This window comes from Oncorhynchus clarkii, chromosome 19 (assembly GCF_045791955.1).
Source record: "Oncorhynchus clarkii lewisi isolate Uvic-CL-2024 chromosome 19, UVic_Ocla_1.0, whole genome shotgun sequence".
Taxonomy (NCBI): Eukaryota; Metazoa; Chordata; class Actinopteri; order Salmoniformes; family Salmonidae; genus Oncorhynchus; species Oncorhynchus clarkii.
In genome coordinates this window covers 1,616,176-1,642,967 of record NC_092165.1, presented here as the reverse complement: position 1 = coordinate 1,642,967, position 26,792 = coordinate 1,616,176, and the positions used below count along the sequence as shown (strand labels likewise).

At 49.0% G+C, this 26,792-nt stretch overlaps 2 protein-coding genes across 2 annotated transcripts; one reads left to right on the top strand and one right to left on the bottom strand.

Annotated features, from left to right (window-relative positions):
- Positions 1-4,680: 4,680 nt before the first annotated feature.
- LOC139374572 (lipoyl synthase, mitochondrial-like) lies at positions 4,681-18,288 on the bottom strand. Its single transcript, XM_071115570.1, has 11 exons — positions 18,190-18,288; positions 17,811-17,986; positions 17,157-17,250; positions 16,955-17,035; positions 16,564-16,720; positions 15,751-15,808; positions 13,972-14,100; positions 12,140-12,285; positions 11,843-11,913; positions 11,612-11,723; positions 4,681-4,869 (listed from the first exon to the last, which is right to left on the bottom strand). Exons 1-11 carry the CDS (start codon positions 18,286-18,288, stop codon positions 4,817-4,819), a joined length of 1,176 nt encoding a protein of 391 aa, XP_070971671.1. The 3' UTR covers positions 4,681-4,816.
- Positions 18,289-18,307: 19 nt separating this feature from the next.
- Positions 18,308-25,064, top strand: LOC139374573 (large ribosomal subunit protein uL6). Its single transcript, XM_071115571.1, has 8 exons — positions 18,308-18,634; positions 19,455-19,501; positions 19,903-20,018; positions 21,203-21,298; positions 22,027-22,159; positions 22,667-22,747; positions 23,641-23,749; positions 24,889-25,064. The coding sequence occupies exons 2-7, from the start codon at positions 19,456-19,458 to the stop codon at positions 23,745-23,747; spliced, it is 579 nt and encodes a 192-aa protein (XP_070971672.1). The 5' UTR covers positions 18,308-18,634; position 19,455; the 3' UTR covers positions 23,748-23,749; positions 24,889-25,064.
- The last annotated feature ends 1,728 nt before the right edge of the window (positions 25,065-26,792 follow it).

Genomic DNA, 26,792 nt, shown 5'->3' with positions numbered 1-26,792 from the left:
ATGGTTCCTTATTCCCTATCTAGTGCACTATGGCCCTAGTTCCTTATTCCCTATCTAGTGCACTATGGGCCCTAGTTCCTTATTCCCTATCTAGTGCACTATGGGCCCAGTTCCTTATTCCCTATCTAGTGCACTATGGGCCCAGTTCCTTATTCCCTATCTAGTGCACTATGGGCCCTAGTTCCTTATTCCCTATCTAGTGCACTATGGGCCCTAGTTCCTTATTCCCTATCTAGTGCACTATGGCCCTAGTTCCTTATTCCCTATCTAGTGCACTATGGCCCTAGTTCCTTATTCCCTATCTAGTGCACTATGGCCCTAGTTCCTTATTCCCTATCTAGTGCACTATGGGCCCTAGTTCCTTATTCCCTATCTAGTGCACTATGGCCCTAGTTCCTTATTCCCTATCTAGTGCACTATGGGCCCTAGTTCCTTATTCCCTATCTAGTGCACTATGGCCCAGTTCCTTATTCCCTATCTAGTGCACTATGGCCCTAGTTCCTTATTCCCTATCTAGTGCACTATGGCCCTAGTTCCTTATTCCCTATCTAGTGCACTATGGGCCCTAGTTCCTTATTCCCTATCTAGTGCACTATGGCCCTAGTTCCTTATTCCCTATCTAGTGCACTATGGGCCCTAGTTCCTTATTCCCTATCTAGTGCACTATGGCCCAGTTCCTTATTCCCTATCTAGTGCACTATGGGCCCTAGTTCCTTATTCCCTATCTAGTGCACTATGGCCCTAGTTCCTTATTCCCTATCTAGTGCACTACATAGGGAATAGGGTGCTTTGTGGTATGTATTCAGTCTGTCCATTAACCCACTAGATTCATATTGCCCCAATCTCTCACACACACACACACACACACACACACACACACATTGGAATGATAAGTCATGATTTAATACTTTTAATGTACAGCCGTGAGTCATTATAAAACAACACTCCAAGTCACATAGCAACACATCGATCACATAGCAACACACCGATCACATAGCAACACATTTCAAACCCCTCAAGTCATTCTCTCTCATCCGAATATCATGTCTATAATCAAATTATTGTGTTGTGGAGTTAAAACTGGGACCGTTCTCTGGCTTCGTCTCAAAATGGCCCCCGATTCCCTATATAGTGGACTCCTGGCCCCCTATTCCCTATATAGTGGACTACTGGCCCCCTATTCCCTATATAGTGGACTCCTGGCCCCCTATTCCCTATATAGTGGACTCCTGGCTCCCTATTCCCTATATAGTGGACTACTGGCCCCCTATTCCCTATATAGTGGACTACTGGCCCCCTATTCCCTATATAGTGGACTACTGGCCCCCTATTCCCTATATAGTGGACTACTGGCCCCCTATTCCCTATATAGTGGACTACTGGCCCCCTATTCCCTATATAGTGGACTACTGGCCCCCTATTCCCTATATAGTGGACTCCTGGCCCCCTATTCCCTATATAGTGGACTCCTGGCCCCCTATTCCCTATATAGTGGACTCCTGGCCCCCTATTCCCTATATAGTGGTCTCCTGGCCCCCTATTCCCTATATAGTGGACTACTGGCACCCTATTCCCTATATAGTGGACTCCTGGCCCCCTATTCCCTATATAGTGGACTCATGGCCCCCGATTCCCTATATAGTGGACTACTGGCCCCCTATTCCCTATATAGTGGACTCCTGGCCCCTGATTCCCTATATAGTGGACTCCTGGCCCCCTATTCCCTATATAGTGGACTACTGGCCCCCTATTCCCTATATAGTGGACTACTGGCCCCCTATTCCCTATATAGTGGACTCCTGGCTCCCTATTCCCTATATAGTGGACTACTGGCCCCCTATTCCCTATATAGTGGACTCCTGGCCCCCTATTCCCTATATAGTGGACTACTGGCCCCCTATTCCCTATATAGTGGACTCCTGGCTCCCTATTCCCTATATAGTGGACTACTGGCCCCCTATTCCCTATATAGTGGACTACTGGCCCCCTATTCCCTATATAGTGGACTACTGGCCCCCTATTCCCTATATAGTGGACTACTGGCCCCCTATTCCCTATATAGTGGACTCCTGGCCCCCTATTCCCTATATAGTGGACTCCTGGCCCCCTATTCCCTATATAGTGGACTCCTGGCCCCCTATTCCCTATATAGTGGACTCCTGGCCCCCTATTCCCTATATAGTGGACTCCTGGCCCCCTATATAGTGGTCTCCTGGCCCCCTATTCCCTATATAGTGGACTACTGGCACCCTATTCCCTATATAGTGGACTACTGGCACCCTATTCCCTATATAGTGGACTCCTGGCCCCCTATTCCCTATATAGTGGACTCATGGCCCCCGATTCCCTATATAGTGGACTACTGGCCCCCTATTCCCTATATAGTGGACTCCTGGCCCCCTATTCCCTATATAGTGGACTACTGGCCCCCTATTCCCTATATAGTGGACTCCTGGCCCCCGATTCCCTATATAGTGGACTCCTGGCCCCCTATTCCCTATATAGTGAACTACTGGCCCCCTATTCCCTATATAGTGGACTCCTGGCTCCCTATTCCCTATATAGTGGACTACTGGCCCCCTATTCCCTATATAGTGGACTCCTGGCCCCCTATTCCCTATATAGTGGACTCCTGGCCCCCTATTCCCTATATAGTGGACTACTGGCCCCCTATTCCCTATATAGTGGACTACTGGCCCCCTATTCCCTATATAGTGGACTACTGGCCCCCTATTCCCTATATAGTGGACTACTGGCCCCCTATTCCCTATATAGTGGACTCCTGGCCCCCTATTCCCTATATAGTGGACTCCTGGCCCCCTATTCCCTATATAGTGGACTCCTGGCCCCCTATTCCCTATATAGTGGTCTCCTGGCCCCCTATTCCCTATATAGTGGACTACTGGCACCCTATTCCCTATATAGTGGACTCCTGGCCCCCGATTCCCTATATAGTGGACTCATGGCCCCCGATTCCCTATATAGTGGACTACTGGCCCCCTATTCCCTATATAGTGGACTCCTGGCCCCCTATTCCCTATATAGTGGACTACTGGCCCCCTATTCCCTATATAGTGGACTACTAGTAGTGAATAGGATGGCATCTGGGATGGGACTGCCATTCCAACAACCACTGAACCCCCCCCCCCCCCCCCCCCCCCAACACCTTCCTCCTGCACACACCATGGGTGTCCCACTTAAATCAGTCCCCCCGTATTGTCCAACCTTAAGTTGTCCCCCTCTGCCCTCCTGATGCGTTGGTCAACTCAGGTTGACTGTGTGAATGTGTGTGTTGCTGACTGATATGAATCATACATCTATAGCCAGTGGTGGAGTGGAGGTCGACCCCCCCTTTATCTTCCCAGGCTATTACCCCCCTTTGTCTTCCCAGGCTATTACCCCCCTTTATCTTCCCAGGCTATTACCCCCCTTTATCTTCCCAGGCTATTACCCCCCTTTATCTTCCCAGGCTATTACCCCCCTTTGTCTTCCCAGGCTATTACCCCCCTTTATCTTCCCAGGCTATTACCCCCCTTTATCTTCCCAGGCTATTACCCCCCTTTATCTTCCCAGGCTATTACCCCCCTTTATCTCCCCAGGCTATTACCCCCCTTTATCTCCCCAGGCTATTACCCCCCCCCCCTTTGTCTTCCCAGGCTATTACCCCCCCCCCCCCCCTTTGTCTTCCCAGGCTATTACCCCCCTTTGTCTTCCCAGGCTATTACCCCCCTTTATCTTCCCAGGCTATTACCCCCCTTTATCTCCCCAGGCTATTACCCCCCTTTATCTTCCCAGGCTATTACCCCCCTTTGTCTTCCCAGGCTATTACCCCCCTTTGTCTTCCCAGGCTATTACCCCCCTTTATCTTCCCAGGCTATTACCCCCCTTTATCTTCCCAGGCTATTACCCCCCTTTATCTTCCCAGGCTATTACCCCCCTTTATCTTCCCAGGCTATTACCCCCCTTTATCTCCCCAGGCTATTACCCCCCTTTATCTTCCCAGGCTATTACCCCCCTTTATCTTCCCAGGCTATTACCCCCCTTTGTCTTCCCAGGCTATTACCCCCCTTTATCTTCCCAGGCTATTACCCCCCTTTATCTTCCCAGGCTATTACCCCCCTTTATCTTCCCAGGCTATTACCCCCCTTTATCTCCCCAGGCTATTACCCCCCTTTATCTTCCCAGGCTATTACCCCCCCTTTATCTTCCCAGGCTATTACCCCCCCTTTATCTTCCCAGGCTATTACCCCCCCTTTATCTTCCCAGGCTATTACCCCCCCCCTTTATCTTCCCAGGCTATTACCCCCCCCCCCCCCCTTTATCTTCCCAGGCTATTACCCCCCCTTTATCTTCCCAGGCTATTACCCCCCCTTTATCTTCCCAGGCTATTACCCCCCCTTTATCTTCCCAGGCTATTACCCCCCTTTATCTTCCCAGGCTATTACCCCCCCTTTATCTTCCCAGGCTATTACCCCCCCTTTATCTTCCCAGGCTATAACCCCCCCTTTATCTTCCCAGGCTATTACCCCCCCTTTATCTTCCCAGGCTATTACCCCCCCTTTGTCTTCCCAGGGTATCTACCCCCCCTTTGTCTTCCCAGGCTATTACCCCCCACTACATCACTGGTTATAATGTACAGAACGAGACATCAACATGAACAGAGTCCTGTAGTAGCTCATATTCTGGATTGGAGAACTTTATATTGTAGTATATTATATTGTAATACAGTGTATCTAGAGTAGCTTTATGGAGGGAGAGAGGAATCTGAAAGGAGGAGACGTCAGGATTCAGGTAAAGGTGAGTCCAGGTGATCAGGTTATTCTGCCGCTGCCTTCCTCTTCTCTAACAGATTCTTCAGGAAGAACTCACCTGGTGTGGAGAACGAGAGGGGTGGAGAACGAGAGGGGTGGAGAATGAGAGGAGTGGTGTGGAGAACGAGAGGGGTGGAGAATGAGAGGAGTGGAGAATGAGAGGGGTGTTGCATGAGAGGAGTGGAGAATGAGAGGAGTGGAGAATGAGTGGAGAATGAGAAGAGAGGAGTGGAGAATGAGAGGAGTGGAGAATGAGAGGAGTGGAGAATGCGAGGGGTGGAGAATGCGAGGGGTGGAGAATGCGAGGGGTGGAGAATGAGAGGGGTGGAGAATGAGAGGGGTGGAGAATGAGAGGGGTGGAGAATGAGAGGGGTGGAGAATGAGAAGAGAGGAGAATGAGAGGGGTGGAGAATGAGAGGGGTGGAGAATGAGAAGAGAGGAGAATGAGAGGGGTGGAGAATGAGAGGGGTGGAGAATGAGAGGGGTGGAGAATGAGAAGAGAGGAGAATGAGAGGGGTGGAGAATGAGAGGAGTGGAGAATGAGAGGAGAGGAGAATGAGAGGGGTGGAGAATGAGAGGAGTGGAGAATGAGAGGGGTGGAGAATGAGAGGAGTGGAGAATGAGAGGGGTGGAGAATGAGAGGAGTGGAGAATGAGAGGAGAGGAGAATGAGAGGGGTGGAGAATGAGAGGAGTGGAGAATGAGAGGAGAGGAGAATGAGAGGAGAGGAGAATGAGAGGAGTGGTGAATGAGAGGAGTGGTGAATGAGAGGAGTGGAGAATGAGAGGAGTGGAGAATGAGAGGAGAGGAGAACGAGAGGAGTGGTGAATGAGAGGAGTGGAGAATGAGAGGAGAGGAGAATGAGAGGAGTGGTGAATGAGAGGAGTGGAGAATGAGAGGAGTGGAGAATGAGAGGGGTGGAGAATGAGAGGGGTGGAGAATGAGAGGAGTGGTGAATGAGAGGAGTGGAGAATGAGAGGAGTGGAGAATGAGAGGGGTGGAGAATGAGAGGGGTGGAGAATGAGAAGAGAGGAGAATGAGAGGGGTGGAGAATGAGAGGAGTGGAGAATGAGAGGAGAGGAGAATGAGAGGAGAGGAGAGGAGAATGAGAGGAGTGGTGAATGAGAGGAGAGGTGAATGAGAGGAGAGGAGAATGAGAGGAGAGGAGAATGAGAGGAGAGGAGAATGAGAGGAGTGGAGAATGAGAGGAGTGGAGAATGAGAGGAGTGGAGAATGAGAGGAGTGGTGAATGAGAGGAGTAGAGAATGAGAGGAGTGGAGAATGAGAGGGGTGGAGAATGAGAGGGGTGGAGAATGAGAAGAGAGGAGAATGAGAGGGGTGGAGAATGAGAGGAGTGGAGAATGAGAGGAGAGGAGAATGAGAGGAGTGGAGAATGAGAGGGGTGGAGAATGAGAGGGGTGGAGAATGAGAGGGGTGGAGAATGAGAGGAGTGGAGAATGAGGAGTGGAGAATGAGAGGAGTGGAGAATGAGAGGATTGGAGAATGAGAGGAGAGGAGAATGAGAGGAGTGGAGAATGAGAGGGGTGGAGAATGAGAGGGGTGGAGAATGAGAAGAGAGGAGAATGAGAGGGGTGGAGAATGAGAGGAGTGGAGAATGAGAGGAGTGGAAAATGAGAGGAGTGGTGAATGAGAAGAGTGGAGAATGAGAGGAGTGGAGAAGGTGGAGTGAGTTAATCTGAGTTTTTATTTATAAGGAGGTGAATGAATCTACTCTGATTAGTAGTATCCATATTTGTGTCTCCGTGTCTGTCTGTCTCCTTGTGTCTCCGTGTGTCTGTGTGTGTCTCCGTGTCTGTGTCTCCGTGTGTCTCCTTGTGTCTGTGTGTGTCTCTCCGTGTCTGTGTCTCCGTGTGTCTCCTTGTGTCTGTGTGTGTCTCTCCGTGTCTGTCTGTCTCCTTGTGTCTCCTTGTGTCTGTGTGTGTCTCCTTGTGTCTGTGTGTGTCTCTCCGTGTCTGTGTCTCCGTGTGTCTCCTTGTGTCTCCTTGTGTCTCCGTGTGTCTCCTTGTGTCTGTGTGTGTCTCTCCGTGTCTGTGTGTGTCTCCTTGTGTCTGTGTGTGTCTCCTTGTGTGTGTCTCCGTGTGTCTCCTTGTGTCTGTGTGTGTCTCTCCGTGTCTGTGTCTCCGTGTGTCTCCTTGTGTCTGTGTGTGTCTCTCCGTGTCTGTGTCTCCGTGTGTCTCCTTGTGTCTGTGTGTGTCTCCTTGTGTGTGTCTCCGTGTGTCTCCTTGTGTCTGTGTGTGTCTCTCCGTGTCTGTGTCTCCGTGTGTCTCCTTGTGTCTGTGTGTGTCTCTCCGTGTCTGTGTCTCCGTGTGTCTCCTTGTGTCTGTGTGTGTCTCTCCGTGTCTGTGTGTCTCCGTGTGTCTGTGTGTGTCTCCGTGTCTGTGTCTCCGTGTGTCTCCTTGTGTCTGTGTGTGTCTCTCCGTGTCTGTGTCTCCGTGTGTCTCCTTGTGTCTGTGTGTGTCTCTCCGTGTCTGTGTCTCCGTGTGTCTCCTTGTGTCTGTGTGTGTCTCTCCGTGTCTGTGTCTCAGTGTGTCTCCTTGTGTCTGTGTGTGTCTCTCCGTGTCTGTGTGTCTCCGTGTGTCTGTGTGTGTCTCCGTGTCTGTGTCTCCGTGTGTCTCCTTGTGTCTGTGTGTGTCTCCTTGTGTGTGTCTCCGTGTGTCTCCTTGTGTCTGTGTGTGTCTCTCCTTGTGTGTGTCTCCGTGTGTCTCCTTGTGTCTGTGTGTGTCTCTCCGTGTCTGTGTGTCTCCGTGTGTCTGTGTGTGTCTCCGTGTCTGTGTCTCCGTGTGTCTCCTTGTGTCTGTGTGTGTCTCTCCGTGTCTGTGTCTCCGTGTGTCTCCTTGTGTATGTGTGTCTCTCTCCGTGTCTGTGTCTCCGTGTGTCTCCTTGTGTCTGTGTGTGTCTCTCCGTGTCTGTGTCTCCGTGTGTCTCCTTGTGTCTGTGTGTGTCTCTCCGTGTCTGTGTGTCTCCGTGTGTCTGTGTGTGTCTCCGTGTCTGTGTCTCCGTGTGTCTCCTTGTGTCTGTGTGTGTCTCCTTGTGTGTGTCTCCGTGTGTCTCCTTGTGTCTGTGTGTGTCTCTCCGTGTCTGTGTCTCCGTGTGTCTCCTTGTGTCTGTGTGTGTCTCTCCGTGTCTGTGTCTCCGTGTGTCTCCTTGTGTCTGTGTGTGTCTCCTTGTGTGTGTCTCCGTGTGTCTCCTTGTGTCTGTGTGTGTCTCTCCGTGTCTGTGTCTCCGTGTGTCTCCTTGTGTCTGTGTGTGTCTCTCCGTGTCTGTGTCTCCGTGTGTCTCCTTGTGTCTGTGTGTGTCTCTCCGTGTCTCCGTGTGTCTCCTTGTGTCTGTGTGTGTCTCTCCGTGTCTGTGTCTCCGTGTGTCTCCTTGTGTCTGTGTGTGTCTCTCTGTGTCTGTGTGTCTCCGTGTGTCTGTGTGTGTCTCCGTGTCTGTGTCTCCGTGTGTCTCCTTGTGTCTGTGTGTGTCTCTCCGTGTCTGTGTCTCCGTGTGTCTCCTTGTGTCTGTGTGTGTCTCTCCGTGTCTGTGTCTCCGTGTGTCTCCTTGTGTCTGTGTGTGTCTCCTTGTGTCTGTGTGTGTCTCTCCGTGTCTGTGTGTCTCCGTGTGTCTGTGTGTGTCTCCGTGTCTGTGTCTCCGTGTGTCTCCTTGTGTCTGTGTGTGTCTCTCCGTGTCTGTGTCTCCGTGTGTCTCCTTGTGTCTGTGTGTGTCTCTCCGTGTCTGTGTCTCCGTGTGTCTCCTTGTGTCTCTCCGTGTCTGTGTCTCCGTGTGTCTCCTTGTGTCTGTGTGTGTCTCTCCGTGTCTGTGTGTCTCCGTGTGTCTGTGTGTGTCTCCGTGTCTGTGTCTCCTTGTGTCTGTGTGTGTCTCCTTGTGTGTGTCTCCGTGTGTCTCCTTGTGTCTGTGTGTGTCTCTCCGTGTCTGTGTCTCCGTGTGTCTCCTTGTGTCTGTGTGTGTCTCCTTGTGTGTGTCTCCGTGTGTCTCCTTGTGTCTGTGTGTGTCTCTCCGTGTCTGTGTCTCCGTGTGTTTCCTTGTGTCTGTGTGTGTCTCTCCGTGTCTGTGTCTCCGTGTGTCTCCTTGTGTCTGTGTGTGTCTCTCCGTGTCTGTGTCTCCGTGTGTCTCTTGTGTCTGTGTGTGTCTCTCCGTGTCTGTGTGTCTCCGTGTCTGTGTCTCCGTGTGTCTCCTTGTGTCTGTGTGTGTCTCCGTGTCTGTGTCTCCGTGTGTCTGTGTCTGTGTGTGTGTCTCCGTGTCTGTGTCTCCGTGTCTGTGTGTCTCCGTGTGTCTGTGTGTGTCTCCGTGTCTGTGTCTCCGTGTGTCTCCTTGTGTCTGTGTGTGTCTCTCCGTGTCTGTGTCTCCGTGTGTCTCCTTGTGTCTGTGTGTGTCTCTCCGTGTCTGTGTCTCCGTGTGTCTCCTTGTGTCTGTGTGTGTCTCTCCGTGTCTGTGTCTCCGTGTGTCTCCTTGTGTCTGTGTGTGTCTCTCCGTGTCTGTGTGTCTCCGTGTGTCTGTGTGTGTCTCCGTGTCTGTGTCTCCGTGTGTCTCCTTGTGTCTGTGTGTCTCCTTGTGTGTGTCTCCGTGTGTCTCCTTGTGTCTGTGTGTGTCTCTCCGTGTCTGTGTCTCCGTGTGTCTCCTTGTGTCTGTGTGTGTCTCTCCGTGTCTGTGTCTCCGTGTGTCTCCTTGTGTCTGTGTGTGTCTCCTTGTGTGTGTCTCCGTGTGTCTCCTTGTGTCTGTGTGTGTCTCTCCGTGTCTGTGTCTCCGTGTGTCTCCTTGTGTCTGTGTGTGTCTCTCCGTGTCTGTGTCTCCGTGTGTCTCCTTGTGTCTGTGTGTGTCTCTCCGTGTCTGTGTCTCCGTGTGTCTCCTTGTGTCTGTGTGTGTCTCTCCGTGTCTGTGTCTCCGTGTGTCTCCTTGTGTCTGTGTGTGTCTCTCCGTGTCTGTGTGTCTCCGTGTGTCTGTGTGTGTCTCCGTGTCTGTGTCTCCGTGTGTCTCCTTGTGTCTGTGTGTGTCTCTCCGTGTCTGTGTCTCCTTGTGTCTGTGTGTGTCTCTCCGTGTCTGTGTCTCCTTGTGTCTGTGTGTGTCTCTCCGTGTCTGTGTGTCTCCGTGTGTCTGTGTGTGTGTCTCCGTGTCTGTGTCTCCGTGTGTCTCCTTGTGTCTGTGTGTGTCTCCTTGTGTGTGTCTCCGTGTGTCTCCTTGTGTCTGTGTGTGTCTCTCTGTGTCTGTGTCTCCGTGTGTCTCCTTGTGTCTGTGTGTGTCTCTCCGTGTCTGTGTCTCCGTGTGTCTCCTTGTGTGTGTCTCCGTGTGTCTCCTTGTGTCTGTGTGTGTCTCTCCGTGTCTGTGTCTCCGTGTGTCTCCTTGTGTCTGTGTGTGTCTCTCCGTGTCTGTGTCTCCGTGTGTCTCCTTGTGTCTGTGTGTGTCTCTCCGTGTCTGTGTCTCCGTGTGTCTCCGTGTGTCTGTGTGTGTCTCTCCGTGTCTGTGTGTCTCCGTGTGTCTGTGTGTGTCTCCGTGTCTGTGTCTCCGTGTGTCTCCTTGTGTCTGTGTGTGTCTCTCCGTGTCTGTGTCTGTGTCTCCTTGTGTCTGTGTGTGTCTCTCCGTGTCTGTGTCTCCGTGTGTCTCCTTGTGTCTGTGTCTCTGTGTCTGTGTCTCCGTGTGTCTCCTTGTGTCTGTGTGTGTCTCTCCGTGTCTGTGTCTCCGTGTGTCTCCTTGTGTCTGTGTGTGTCTCTCCGTGTCTGTGTCTCCGTGTGTCTCCTTGTGTCTGTGTGTGTCTCTCCGTGTCTGTGTCTCCGTGTGTCTCCTTGTGTCTGTGTGTGTCTCTCCGTGTCTGTGTCTCCGTGTGTCTCCTTGTGTCTGTGTGTGTCTCTCCGTGTCTGTGTCTCCGTGTGTCTCCTTGTGTCTGTGTGTGTCTCTCCGTGTCTGTGTCTCCGTGTGTCTCCTTGTGTCTGTGTGTGTCTCTCCGTGTCTGTGTCTCCGTGTGTCTCCTTGTGTCTGTGTGTGTCTCTCCGTGTCTGTGTCTCCGTGTGTCTCCTTGTGTCTGTCTCTCCGTGTCTGTGTCTCCGTGTGTCTCCTTGTGTCTGTCTCTCCGTGTCTGTGTCTCCGTGTGTCTCCTTGTGTCTGTGTGTGTCTCTCCGTGTCTGTGTCTCCGTGTGTCTCCTTGTGTGTGTCTCCGTGTCTGTGTCTCCGTGTGTCTCTCCGTGTCTGTGTCTCTGTGTGTCTCCTTGTGTCTGTGTGTGTCTCTCCGTGTCTGTGTCTCCGTGTGTCTCCTTGTGTCTGTCTCTCCGTGTCTGTGTCTCCGTGTGTCTCCTTGTGTCTGTGTGTGTCTCTCCGTGTCTGTGTCTCCGTGTGTCTCCTTGTGTCTGTGTGTGTCTCTCCGTGTCTGTGTCTCCGTGTGTCTCCTTGTGTCTGTGTGTGTCTCTCCGTGTCTGTGTCTCCGTGTGTCTCCTTGTGTCTGTGTGTGTCTCTCCGTGTCTGTGTCTCCGTGTGTCTGTGTGTGTCTCTCCGTGTCTGTGTCTCCGTGTGTCTCCTTGTGTCTGTGTGTGTCTCTCCGTGTCTGTGTCTCCGTGTGTCTCCTTGTGTCTGTGTGTGTCTCTCCGTGTCTGTGTCTCCGTGTGTCTCCTTGTGTCTGTGTGTGTCTCTCCGTGTCTGTGTATCCGTGTGTCTCCTTGTGTCTGTGTGTGTCTCTCCGTGTCTGTGTCTCCGTGTGTCTCCTTGTGTCTGTGTGTGTCTCTCCGTGTCTGTGTATCCGTGTGTCTCCTTGTGTCTGTGTGAGTCTCTCCGTGTCTGTGTATCCGTGTGTCTCACCTGCTTTGTATGAGGAGCGCACTAAGGGTCCGCTGGCTGTGTAGACGAATCCCATCTCCTTCCCCACCTCCTCCCAGTGGCCAAACCTCTCAGGAGTTACGTACTCCTCCACCTGCACACACACACACACACACACACACACACACACCACACACACAGTTATTCTGAACTGAAATCCTGCTGCCTGGATGGTTGGCTCTGTGTGTGTGTGTGTGTGTGTGTGTGCTGTACCTTGAGGTGGCGTTTGGTGGGCTGCATGTACTGTCCCAGTGTTAGACAATCCACTCCTGCCTCTCTCAGCTCTGTCAACAACAACAACAACAACAACAACACCGTTACTGGTTACAAATATATATTATCTGTTCGTCTCTCCCAGACGTGTGTGTGTGTGTGTGTGTACCAGTCAGTGTGTTATAAATCTGCCGGTCCGTCTCTCCCAGACGTGTGTGTTTGTGTACCAGTCAGTGTGTTATAAATCTGCCGGTCCGTCTCTCCCAGACGTGTGTGTGTGTGTGTGTGTGTGTGTACCGGTCAGTGTGTTATAAATCTGCCGGTCCGTCTCTCCGAGACCCAACATGATGGAGGTCTTGGTGAGAATGTCTGGTCTGACGGCCTTGGCATGACGCAGGACATTCAGGGATTGGTCGATGTTCGCCCGCGGATCACGGACGTGTCTGTGGGGTCAAAAGGTCATGAAAAGAAAATATAAATGATTTATTTTCTGTCAGTAAGTTACGGACAATATATTCAGACTCGACGGTTCCTCTGGTGCCGATCTGTATTCAGGTGAACTGCAAAAACCTTTGAATCCAGTCCCAAATGGTGCCCTGTTCCCTATGAAGTGCACCCTATTCCCTATGAAGTGCACTTCATTTGAACTGCGTCCTATTCCCTATGAAGTGCACCCTATTCCCTATGAAGTGCACCCTATTCCCTATGAAGTGCACCCTATTCCCTATGAAGTGCACCCTATTCCCTATGAAGTGCACCCTATTCCCTATGAAGTGCACCCTATTCCCTATGAAGTGCACCCTATTCCATATGAAGTGCACTTCATTTGAACTGCATCCCTATTCCCTATGAAGTTCACCCTATTCCCTATGAAGTGCACTAAGATGGACCAGAGTCCATTATATGAAGGTTAGTGTCTAGGATAGACGTGGTCCAACAGTCAAGTTTCTATTAAAAAAAATGGGGGCGTTTTGCTGCCACCTGCTGGTCAGAGTCGGTATTACAGCCTCTTAACAAAGACAGTTCCTTCACAGCTAATTCACCGTCTCCTTCCCCCTGCCTGGTGGACAGGAAGTGTACTGCACCATGGGGGGGGGGGGGGGGGGGGGGGGACAAATACGGTTCACTGGGGAATCATTAAGAAAAATAGAAGTAGCCTGGAATCCAGAACCTGTTGTGTTAACATTCCACTCCTTGTACTCGGTGTCATGACGAGCACTGGAATGATGGGAGAAACAGACTGGAACCCAGGCTACAGCTGAAGGTCAGGGAGAAACAGACTGGAACCCAGGCTACAGCTGAAGGTCAGGGAGAAACAGACTGGAACCCAGGCTACAGCTGAAGGTGTTTCCTTTCATTGGGTTCACAGTGGAGCAGGTCAGGGAGAGAGAGAAGCTGCTGAGAAATAGCCTGATGGACCAGACAGACAGGTAGAGTTATTCTGAGACCAGACAGACAGGTAGAGTTATTCTGAGACCAGACAGACAGGTAGACAGACAGACAGGTATAGTTATTCTGAGACCAGACAGACAGGTAGACAGACAGACAGACAGGTATAGTTATTCTGAGACCAGACAGACAGGTATAGTTATTCTGAGACCAGACAGACAGGTATAGTTATTCTGAGACCAGACAGACAGGTATAGTTATTCTGAGACCAGACAGACAGACAGGTATAGTTATTCTGAGACCAGACAGACAGGTAGACAGACAGACAGGTATAGTTATTCTGAGACCAGACAGACAGGTAGACAGACAGACAGGTATAGTTATTCTGAGACCAGACAGACAGGTATAGTTATTATGAGACCAGACAGACAGGTAGACAGACAGACAGACAGGTATAGTTATTCTGAGACCAGACAGACAGGTATAGTTATTCTGAGACCAGACAGACAGGTAGTTATTCTGAGACCAGACAGACAGGTATAGTTATTCTGAGACCAGACAGACAGGTATAGTTATTCTGAGACCAGACAGACAGGTGGAGGTATATTGACCAGGGTCCTAACAGTGTAGCCATGCTTTATAGTCTGCATCCCCTAACGACCCCCCTGTTCCCTATGGGCCCGAGTCAAACGTAGTCCCCTGTATAGGGTATAGGGTCACGTAAGGGTCAGGGCCCGTACCTCTGCAGCTCGCGGACGGTCTCCACATTGTGGGCGTAAACGTCCAGCCCTGATTGGGCGATCTTCTCCACCGCTGCCAGATCTCCTCGGAAATCAGGGGTCAGACATTCCACCATGATCTGGGAGTTCCTGGATGAGACAACAACATTTAGTCAGAAGACAAAGGGGTTGAAATCAGGGGTCAGACATTCCACCATGATCTGGGAGTTCCTGGATGAGACAACAACATTTAGTCAGAAGACAAAGGGGTTGAAATCAGGGGTCAGACATTCCACCATGATCTGGGACTTCCGGGATGAGACAACAACATTTAGTCAGAAGACAAAGTGGTTGAAATCAGGGGTCAGACATTCCACCATGATCTGGGACTTCCTGGATGAGACAACAACATTTAGTCAGAAGACAAAGTGGTTGAAATCAGGGGTCAGACATTCCACCATGATCTGGGAGTTCCTGGATGAGACAACAACATTTAGTCAGAAGGCAAAGTGGTTGAAATCAGGGGTCAGACATTCCACCATGATCTGGGACTTCCTGGATGAGACAACAACATTTAGTCAGAAGACAAAGGGGTTGAAATCAGGGGTCAGACATTCCACCATGATCTGGGACTTCCTGGATGAGACAACAACATTTAGTCAGAAGACAAAGGGGTTGAAATCAGGGGTCAGACATTCCACCATGATCTGGGAGTTCCTGGATGAGACAACAACATTTAGTCAGAAGACAAAGGGGTTGAAATCAGGGGTCAGACATTCCACCATGATCTGGGACTTCCTGGATGAGACAACAACATTTAGTCAGAAGGCCAAGTGGTTGAAATCAGGGGTCAGACATTCCACCATGATCTGGGACTTCCTGGATGAGACAACAACATTTAGTCAGAAGACAAAGGGGTTGAAATCAGGGGTCAGACATTCCACCATGATCTGGGAGTTCCTGGATGAGACAACAACATTTAGTCAGAAGGCCAAGTGGTTGAAATCAGGGGTCAGACATTCCACCATGATCTGGGAGTTCCTGGATGAGACAACAACATTTAGTCAGAAGACAAAGGGGTTTAATAAGTCAGTCATATACAGACAGATGGATGGATGAAAGGATGATGAATGAATGATGAATTAATTAATGGCTGAAAGGATGAAGGATGAATGGATGGATGGATGAATTAATTAATGGCTGAAAGGATGAATGGATTAATTAATGGCTGAAAGGATGAAAGATGAATGGATGGATGAATTAATTAATGGCTGAAAGGATGAATGGATTAATTAATGGCTGAAAGGATGGATGAATTAATTAATGGCTGAAAGGATGAATGGATGGATGGATGAATTAATTAATGGCTGAAAGGATGAATGGATTAATTAATGGCTGAAAGGATGGATGGATGGATGGATGGATGAAAGGATGATGAATGAATGATGAATTAATTAATGGCTGAAAGGATGAATGGATGGATGGATGAATTAATTAATGGCTGAAAGGATGAATGGATTAATTAATGGCTGAAAGGATGGATGGATGGATGGATGGATGAATTAATGGCTGAAAGGATGAATGATGGATAGATGGATTAATTAATGGCTGAAAGGATGAATGATGGATGGATGGATGGATGGATGGATGAATTAATTAATGGCTGAAAGGATGAATGATGGATGGATGAATTAATTAATGGCTGAAAGGATGAATGATGGATGGATGGATTAATTAATGGCTGAAAGGATGAATGATGGATGGATGAATGAATTAATGGCTGAATGGATCGATGAGTACCTCTCCTTCAGGTTGGAGACTGTCTTGGCAAAATGCTCCGCCCCTCCGTCAGCGATATCTGTCAAACACAACGACCCATTAACCAATCAGTCGACAGGCAGGTCCTTAAGGTCACTGACGTCAGTCAGACAAGATTCACATTAACAGCAGACGTTCAGAGAAAGCGTTACATTGGACGGTGGATGCCATGGCTATCCTGTGTCTAGGAGAAATAAACAGGAAGTGGACCTGGAGAGGGGAGACTAATGGAACAAGACAACAGAGAACAAAGAGATATTTGAGTCACGGCTCCCGAGTGGCGCAGCGGTCTAAGGCACTGCGTCTCAGTGCTAGAGGCGTCACCTACAGACCCTGGTTTGATTCCAGGCTGTATCACAGTGGTCTCAGTGGTAGAGGCGTCACTACAGACCCTGGTTCGATTCCAGGCTGTATCACAGCGGTCTAAGGCACTGCATCTCAGTGCTAGAGGCGTCACTACAGACCCTGGTTCGAATACAGGCTGTATCACAACCGGCTGTGATTGGGAGTCACGTAGGGCGGCGCTCAATTAGCCCAGCGTCGTCCGGGTTTGGCCACTTATTTTCCACCATAATTTGCAAATAAATTCATTAAAAATCCTACAATGTGATTTTCTGCATTTTTTTTTCTCATTTTGTCTGTCATAGTTGGCCTGTAATTCATATGATGAAAATTACAGGCCTCTCTCATCTTCTTAAGTGGGAGAACTTGCACAATTGGTGGCTGACTAAATACTTTTTTGCCCCACTGTATATAAAAAGGGAGAGAAACAGAAGGAGATGTCTGAGTTACTACCGTCTCTGTCCACAGAGGTCAGAACCACATAGTCCAGTCCCCAGGCAGCGATGGCCTTGGCTGTGTTATAGGGCTCATCTGGGTCCAGGGGAGAGGGCTGACGAGCGGTCTTCACAGAACAGAACCTACAGCCACGGGTACATGTGTCCCCCATCAACTACAGAGAGAGAGAGACAGAGAGAGAGAGAGCGAGAGAGAGAGAGAGAGGCAGAGAGAGACAGAAACAGAGAGAGAGAGACATGCGTATGTCAGTACGTGTGGTTGAGTTGTCAGATATACAAGTCAATATGTGAGTAGTAAACTCACCATGATGGTTGCTGTAGCCGTACTATGTTCCCCTCCTCCCCAACACTCCCCAACGTTAGGACACCTGGTCTCCTAGTAAACTCACCATGATGGTAGCTGTAGCCGTACCATGTTCCCCTCCTCCCCAACACTCCCCAATGTTAGGACACCTGGCCTCCTCACACACCTAAACAACATGAAAACACGAGAACGAAACATACTTGAAAAGGGTCTCTAGTTTTGATTGGGTTTGCATGACACACACACACACACACACATTACACACACACACACACACACCAACTCACCGTGTGCAGGTTGAGGTCTCTCAGGGTGTTCTTCAGCTTGTTGTAGTTCTTGCCAATAGGAATCTCAGTCTTCAGCCACGGGGGAAGTCTCAGCCTATCACAACAGTCACCCAGACATTGGTTAGTGGACGGACACGGTCCTGTGTTCAACGGACTCAAGAGTTTTATTACACACGGAATAAACAAACATGCAGTCAATAACACAATAGGAAAAGTCTATATACAGTGAGTGCAAATGTAAGATTAGGGAGTTAAGGCAATAAATAGGCCATGGTGGTGAAGTAATTACAATATAACAATTAAACACTGGAATTGTAGATGTGCAGAAGATGAATGTGCAGGTAGAGATACTGGTGCAAAGGAGCAAGATAAATAAATAAATACAGTATGGGGATGAAGTAGTTAGATGGGCTGTATACAGATGGGCTATGAACAGGTGCAGTGATCCGTAAAATGGTTCTATTAAAATAAACTGTATATAGGGAATAGGTAGTGCAGACAAATTGTTTAGATACACACATAGGTCCCGTTCCATCTTATTCCCAAAATCTTGACCAGAGCCCCATGGGGTCAGAGTCGAAAGTAGTGCACTACATAGGGAATAGAGTACCGTTTAGGAAGCATCATATACAAAGGAACCTCTATTCCCCCCACCTCTCTCCCTTCTGTCTCTTCAGGTTACCCCTGTACTCCTCCCAGTTGTTCTTCTCAGACAGCTCCCCGGATATAAAGTCCTGGAGGCCGGGCCCGTCATCGGACAGCTCCTTCTTGCGGTCCTTCTGTGTCTGGGATGACCTGGCCGCTGTGGTCAGTCCGCTGACGGCGTACACCTACACAGACCGGATATTATCTAGCTACACATGATGCCTCTGCTAAATCAGTAACCCGAGGCCAGCGGCCAAGGAGGATCTAATCAGCTAGGGAGCTGGTTATGTTAGCATTAGCCATACTTAGTTAGCTAGTTAGCTAGTATAAACATTGTAAAAACAAAGAGAGACATTTCAGTGATTATCGGTCAAGTAGATGTACTTACATGTTGGTTGCATTTGGGATTCAACCACCGGTGGTTGCTGGAGAAACGACCCGCGATAAAATAACTTTGTTTGACCAAAGCCATGACTTTAACTAACATTTGCTAGCGTCTGTCATTGACAAAACATTTCTCTGGGATCGAGTACTTACGCCTGGTATTAAAATAAAACTTAGAAAATAATAAATAATTTCGTCCGCTACTTAATAAATCAATTGATCTCGATTCTTTTTATATCCAGATTTATTCCAAATGCGATGTTTTTTTCCCCCCCTGGGGACCAAAGACGTATAATTTATCAATATATCGCAGTAGTTTGCATCCATCATCATCATCATCATTTAGTTACGTCTGATCAACGCGTAGCGCCGTGATGGCGTAAGCACGTACGAAGACTACAATTGCGTGCTGACGTCTTTCCTTCGTCCTTTCCTCTACTACCGGCGAGGTAAGAAATGGTGGATAACGTTTCTATCGCTGAAAATCAAACTCCATCTGTGTTCCTCGATATCTAAAACGCGTAATTTTTCACCTTTACGAATTTGCTATATGTATATTGACGTTTCGCATTTGTTATTTCCACCCCCAAAACCAGTCGATATAACTCTATATAGTTTGTTTTGCCACCCACCCCTCTATCCTAGGCCGCAGTCGCCCCCCCATGCCTGCCTATCCGTCTTTTTAGTAGCCAGGGCAACGTGAATAATGCTCAATGTGTGTAACATATAACGTTGGTCTTGTATGTACATGGTCGCATTGTTTCAGACCGTTTTAATTACATGTGTAGGTTATAAAAGTTGTTTGCCATTGGGAGGAGGGAGAGGGGGGGACAGTGTTCATGACTCGCTATCTGACTGGTTAGTTGCATGCCTGTCTGTTATAGTTGACTAGTTTCCTTCTGCGTCTTTTAATTAACGTTTAACGTTAAGGGTTTCATTTGGACAGTCAACTGGATGTACCGGGTTATGACATTGTTAACAACGAGTTACCTAAATATGACAGCCGTGTAAACACACACACACTCATGATGATGCGAGATACCTGCCTGACGTTAGTTAACTAAAGTTAAAACTCGTCCTGAAATGCCCAGTTCGCTCCGTAACGTTAGTTGGGTAATATAATGTATTGTAATCGTCAACTCCACCTAACTTGACTCTCTGTCTAACCCCAGAATGATCTCAGTAACCAGTTCGCTCCGTAACGTTAGTTGGGTAATATAATGTATTGTAATCGTCAACTCCACCTAACTTGACTCTGTCTAACCCCAGAATGAAGACCATTCTCAGTAACCAGACTGTGGATATCCCCGACGGTGGTAAGTTTAACTCCAACAAATCCGCTGTTCATTTACTGAACCATCCAACATGTTGATAACAGTGGAATCTATCAATGGACTAATCAAGGAATAGTTTTTTAACCAGACTATGGAGTCAAATGTTTACCTATGTTGCCTAGTGAGTTATTGGTTCAGCCCCCCTAACTTATTAATGCCATTCTGTTGGTAATAGACCGCTAAGTTACTGTAGTCTGTCTCTGGCTGGCATCCTCAAGAGGCATCGCTGGTGCCGGTCTTCATCAATCCAGCATTTTAGCCTGACTATAGTTGGGTTTTAATGCCATATATTCTAGTGGCGTGGTTAAGATTGTCTAGCTGGTTCTGTGTGTGTGTGTCTGACCCCTGTCGTCTCTGCCGTGCCCCCCCCCCCCCCCCCCCAGTCGAGGTGAGGCTGAAGGGACGGACTGTCATCGTCAAGGGTCCCCGGGGGGTTCTCCGCAGGGAGTTCAACCACATCAACCTGGAACTCAGCCTGTTGGGGAAGACGCACAAAAAGGTATGGAGGCTTGTCTATAAAAAGTACTTGGCGATGGGCTTCACCCTACACTTTAATGCACTGGTACTCATCATGCCCACGGCTCTAAAGGGGGGGGGGGGGGGGGTCTCCCAGATAACTGTTGTAATGACGAGGCTTGGCTGTATCGTTGTTTCAGAGAGCGCCTCTAGAGAAACAAGTGAGTGTCCCGGCGATTCCCGTTAGCGTCACGGTTGCACCAAAACTACAGCAAAAAATAAACGTCTTGCTTTGTAAGTCGGGTCAGAAGTCGCTAGGCTGCCCTGTCGCTAGGCTGCCCTGTCGCTAGGCTGCCCTGTCGCTGGGCTGGGCTGCCCTGTCGCTGGGCTGCCCTGTCGCTGGGCCGCCCTGTCGCTGGGCCGCCCTGTCGCTGGGCCGCCCTGTCGCTGGGCCGCCCTGTCGCTGGGCAGGGAAAAGAACTGAGTAAATGGTTCCTTATATAGTGAGAGGTATTGATGCCATCCTGTTTACGGCAGGGTAGCCTAGTGGTTAGAGCGTTGGACTAGTAACCGGAAGGTTGCAAGTTCAAACCCCCGAGCTGACAAGGTACAAATCTGTCGTTCTGAACAGGCAGTTAACCCACTGTTCCTAGGCCGTCATTGAAAATAAGATTTTGTTCTTAACTGACTTGCCTAGTTAAATAAAGGTAAAACACAACAGATGTTTCGACAAGCAACAGTTTCCTGAGCTTTGTGTGTTTTTAGGGTGCAGACACACCAGGAGGCATGACATCCAACACGCATGTCCCTTCAAGTTACACAACCCCTGATTCTGCCAGCCACACATTACCTGCTGATTTTAACGTTTTAAACCTTCCTATAGTGAATTCCCATCATGCATTCATAAACCCCTGTCGTTGACCATTTTGTTTACATTTTTTGTTACGTCCTGTTACCTCATTGGCTAGCTACCAACCTGGTAACTTTGGCTGATCCAATCATGTGGAGACACAGAAGGAAACCACCTGATCGTTGCTTTTTCTCTCCCTGGAATAAACTGATTTAATGGTGTCGTGAAGCGTTGCTAACTGAAAAGTTCTGCTGGTAAATCAAATCAAATGTATTTATAAAGCCCCTTCTTACATCAGGTGTGTGTCTCTCCTCTGTACATCGGCTGATATCTCAAAAGTGCTGTACAGAAACATCTCTCCCCTCTCTGTGTTCCAGCTGCGTGTGGATAAATGGTGGGGCAACAGGAAGGAGCTGGCCACAGTCAGGACCATCTGCAGTCACGTCCAGAACATGATCAAGGGAGTCACCATGGTGAGTGTTGACCCTACTGTTAGTTACCATGGTGAGTGTTGACCCTACTGTTAGTTACCATGGTGAGTGTTGTTAGTTACCATGGTGAGTGTTGTTAGTTACCATGGTGAGTGTTGTTAGTTACCATGGTGAGTGTTGACCCTACTTTTAGTTACCATGGTGAGGTGTTGACCCTACTGTTAGTTACCATGGTGAGGTGTTGACCCTACTGTTAGTTACCATGGTGAGTGACACTGACTCCAGACCAGCTGACTGCTTGTTGCCGTACCAGACACTGACTCCAGACCAGCTGATAAATACCCTGACTGTTTGTTGCTGTACGAGACACTGACTCCAGACGTTCTAGGACCCCTCTCTCTGTTCTAGGACCCCTCTCTCTGTTCTAGGACCCCTCTCTCTGTTCTAGGACCCCTCTCTCTGTTCTAGGACCCCTCTCTCTGTTCTAGGACCCCTCTCTCTGTTCTAGGACCCCTCGCTCTGTTCTAGGACCCCTCGCTCTGTTCTAGGACCCCTCGCTCTGTTCTAGGACCCCTCGCTCTGTTCTAGGACCCCTCGCTCTGTTCTAGGACCCCTCGCTCTGTTCTAGGACCCCTCGCTCTGTTCTAGGACCCCTCGCTCTGTTCTAGGACCCCCTCGCTCTGTTCTAGGACCCCTCTCATTCTTTTAACCCTCTCTTCATTCTAGGACCCCTCTCTTCATTCTTTTAACCCTCTCTCTCCTCTCTCCAGGGTTTCCGCTATAAGATGCGCTCAGTGTACGCCCATTTCCCCATCAACGTTGTGATGCAGGAGAGTGGAGCTCTGGTGGAGATCAGGAACTTCCTGGGGGAGAAATACATCCGTCGGGTCCGCATGAGACAGGGTGAGTCTGGGACGGACGGACGGACCGGGGGGGGGGGGGGGGGGGTGTGACAGGGTGAGTCTGGGACGGACGGATGGGGGATCTGGGACGGACCGGGGGGGGGGGGGGGGGGGGAGAATGTGACAGGGCGAGTCTGGGACGGAACGGGGGGGAATGTGACAGGGCCACCAGTTATTTTTGAACCAGTGTTTAACGAGCACTTCCCATTGGCCAGTCTAGTGCATATAGACAACGGTAAGCAGGTTTCAGAGCATCACACCACTTTGCAATGAGCTGGAGGCGCTAGGCGTTTTGAAAACGGGCTACTCGATAGTTTGAAACTTTGTTTTAATTAATCTTTTAAGATGGTTCTCCTAGTTCTAACCTACCTACCTGTAGAGGAATCCTCTGTAGAACCTGTAGCATTTACAAGCTCTAGCTTCAGGATGTGTGGCCATTTCCAATGCAGAGATGCCTGGCTGACGGTCGTCTCTCCCTCTGTCTCTCCCTCTGTCTCGTCTCTCTCAGGTGTGTCCTGTGCCGTGTCTGCAGCCCAGAAGGATGAGTTGATTCTGGAGGGAAACGATATTGAGCTGGTGTCTAACTCTGGTGAGGCGACACACATCACCCCCCCCCCCCCCCCCCACAGTCGTAGTGTTTCCTTCAGACCCTGTGTATTATTACCCAGATACCCCCTCTGTTCTCTCTCCCAGTCTGATGTCCTGGTGTTTCCTTCAGACCCTGTGTATTATTACCCAGATACCCCCTCTGTTCTCTCTCCCAGTCTGATGTCCTGGTGTTTCCTTCAGACCCTGTGTATTATTACCCAGATACCCCCTCTGTTCTCTCTCCCAGTCTGATGTCCTGGTGTTTCCTTCATACCCTGTGTATTATTACCCAGATACCCCCTCTGTTCTCTCTCCCAGTCTGATGTCCTAGTGTTTCCTTCATACCCTGTGTATAATTACCCAGATACCCCCTCTGTTCTCTCTCCCAGTCTGATGTCCTGGTGTTTCCTTCAGACCCTGTGTATTATTACCCAGATACCCCCTCTGTTCTCTCTCCCGGTCTGATGTCCTGGTGTTTCCTTCATACCCTGTATATTATTACCCAGATACCCCCTCTGTTCTCTCTCCCTGTCTGATGTTCTTAGTGTTTATTCTATGAATACATCTGTAATGATGCCTCTTCTCCCTCTATTTACCTCTTACAGCATCACTGTGGGATTCTAGAATGTTGTGACTGGGGTTCTAGAATGTTGTGACTGGGGTTCTAGAATGTTGTGTCTGGGATTCTAGATTCTTAGGTGTATAGCCTTTTCTCCTTCTATAACCGGATTGTGTCTCTCTCTCTCAATTCCGAGTGGTAGTGATGCTGTCTGTCCCCTCTCTCCCATCCTCCCCTCTCCTAGCTCTAACTAGTTGCGTGTATATTGACCTTTTGTGACCCTCCACGCTGTCGTACCCTGCTCACCACCCCAGCCTCTCTCTCCTCTCTTCCAGCCGCTCTCATCCAGCAAGCCACCACGGTCAAAAACAAGGATATCAGGAAGTTCCTGGACGGAATCTACGTGTCTGAGAAGGGAACGGTGGTCCAGAAAGAGGATTAGAGGTTAGAATTACCCAGAGTCTGTCTGTCTGATGTCCACACCGTGTCAGTCAATGCATGTTGTAATGCTGCACTTTGAAAACCCCCTTTTTTTATGCTGTAATCTTTCTGACACGCAAGGCTTTAACCAACGTTAGAGAAGTGATACGCCTGTAACCTGCGTTATGGGCCGTATTAGAGACCTGAAGTTTGAACTGAACCAACCATGCCTCGTGCCCCATTTAGTTTTTTTACTCTTAACAGTTGTTCTCTCTCTCCTTCCCTCTTGTTGTCTCTCTCCTCTTCTTGTTCTCTCTCTCCTCTTCTTGTTCTCTCTCTCCTCTTCTTGTTCTCTCTCTCCTCTTCTTGTTCTCTCTCCTTCCTCTTGTCGTCTCTCTCCTTCCTCTTGTCGTCTCTCTCCTTCCTCTTGTCGTCTCTCTCCTTCCCTCTTGTCGTCTCTCTCCTTCCCTCTTGTCGTCTCTCTCCTTCCCTCTTGTCGTCTCTCTCCTTCCCTCTTGTCGTCTCTCTCCTTCCCTCTTGTCGTCTCTCTCCTTCCCTCTTGTCGTCTCTCTCCTTCCCTCTTGTCGTCTCTCTCCTTCCCTCTTGTCGTCTCTCTCCTTCCCTCTTGTCGTCTCTCTCCTTCCCTCTTGTCGTCTCTCTCCTTCCCTCTTGTCGTCTCTCTCCTTCCCTCTTGTCGTCTCTCTCCTTCCCTCTTGTCGTCTCTCTCCTTCCCTCTTGTCGTCTCTCTCCTTCCCTCTTGTCGTCTCTCTCCTTCCCTCTTGTCGTCTCTCTCCTTCCCTCTTGTCGTCTCTCTCCTTCCCTCTTGTCGTCTCTCTCCTTCCCTCTTGTCGTCTCTCTCCTTCCCTCTTGTCGTCTCTCCTTCCTCTTGTTCTCTCTCCTTCCTCTTGTCGTCTCTCTCCTTCCTCTTGTTCTCTCTCCTTCCTCTTGTTCTCTCTCCTTCCTCTTGTCGTCTCTCTCCTTCCTCTTGTCGTCTCTCTCCTTCCTCTTGTCGTCTCTCTCCTTCCCTCTTGTTCTCTCTCTCTCTCTCCTTCCCTCTTGTTCTCTCTCTCTCTCCTTCCCTCTTGTTGTCTCTCTCCTTCCCTCTTCTCTCTCCTTCCTCTTGTTCTCTCTCTCTCTCTCTCCCCTTGTTCTCTCTCCTCCAGCCACTCTGATCCAACAAGTCACCACGGTCAAGAAGGACATCAGGAAGTTCCTGGATCTACGTCAGTGAGAAGAGACCGCTGTGGCGGAACAGGCGGACGAATAACCCAATCAGATGCATCTCTGGAACTCACTATTGACCAATAAAATCCCTCCCCTTTTTTTCAACGACACCCCACATCCTGTGTTTGTGGTTCCTATTGGCTGGTTCATGTAGTTCAAACCAAGCTGGTCATTCCTCTTCTTCCTGTTAGTCAACCCATTTTGGGCGTCGCACCCACAGATCACGTTAAATTACTTATGCTTAGTTCATAACCATGTGGGAATTTACCACATACGACTGGGATAAATCTACTAGAAGGGCCCTCCCAACTGGTAATCTACTAGTGGGAATTTACCATAGACTGGGAGAAATCCACTAGAAGGGCCCTCCCAACTGGTAATCTACTAGTGGGAATTTACCATAGACTGGGAGAAATCCACTAGAAGGGCTCTCCCAACTGGTAATCTACTAGTGGGAATTTACCATAGACTGGGAGAAATCCACTAGAAGGGCCCTCCCAACTGGTAATCTACTAGTGGGAATTTACCATAAAGACTGGGAGAAATCCACTAGAAGGGCCCTCCCAACTGGTAATCTACTAGTGGGAATTTACCATAGACTGGGAGAAATCCACTAGAAGGGCCCTCCCAACTGGTAATCTACTAGTGGGAATTTACCATAAAGACTGGGAGAAATCCACTAGAAGGGCTCTCCCAACTGGTAATCTACTAGTGGGAATTTACCATAGACTGGGAGAAATCCACTAGAAGGGCCCTCCCAACTGGTAATCTACTAGTGGGAATTTACCATAGACTGGGAGAAATCCACTAGAAGGGCTCTCCCAACTGGTAATCTACTAGTGGGGGAAGCCATCATCCTGAGCGTCCGCTTCTCCCACATGGTGACCTCTGACCTCACCTACTAAAGAAAATAACTAACCTGCTTAAATTGCAACAAAAAAACATGGAAAAACTTTATTTTTATTTTTACTTTGTTTACAAAGCAGATGGATTGCGACACGGTTCGTTAACCATTAGCCAATCCGGAGTTTCTCATGAGTTCAAGTCAGGTGAAGGCATCCAGCTGTTATTTATGCCTTCACAAACTGGTAAATTCCAACATCCCACTTGGGTGTGAATGCAGCAGGAAATACTGAATTTAGAATTCTATTGTTACACCCACAAATCCCGTCTCTGGTTCCTATTGGCTGACATGTTATAGTGCATTCTAACAGGTAATATCAGACCAATCGGATGCTCTGGGGGGGGGGGGGGGGGGGGGGTCCCTGAGGTACACTTCTAGGACCAGCTTCCCCTCATCTTAACCTTTAGTGTGAGAGATGAATAACTGACCCCAGATCAGAGTCTTAGCGACAACTGCACCCCTGTCTATAACAACGGTCAAGTTAGTTATCGGTTTCCACTTCTACGTGGATAACGACCCTAGAATTTGTTCTTAACTGGTAAAATAAAATAACTGTCCTGATAAAATTATATGGAGTCTTTTAAGACTTTTTTTTTGGGGGGGGGGGGGGTCTAAAACAACATAATTGTTTTAAGAAAGTCATACCAAGTATCATTTAACTACTCAAATGTCTTGTTTTGGGAACCTCTTCATTTGAGACATTGATTTTGGCCTTTACTACCGTAGCCCATAGAAAATAATATAAAATGTATTTCTATTTTTTACTACAAGGTTGTCTGCCCTCTTTATCTAGGAGATGTGAGAAAAGCTCAGGATATTACAGGAACTAAGTCTGAAGCTGTAAAAAAAAAATGGGTCTGTTCAGAGGGCTGCAATGTTACAGAGCGTTTGGATATTAGTCGTGTGTCAGAAAGATCTGCAAAGTGTTTTCGAAAGCTG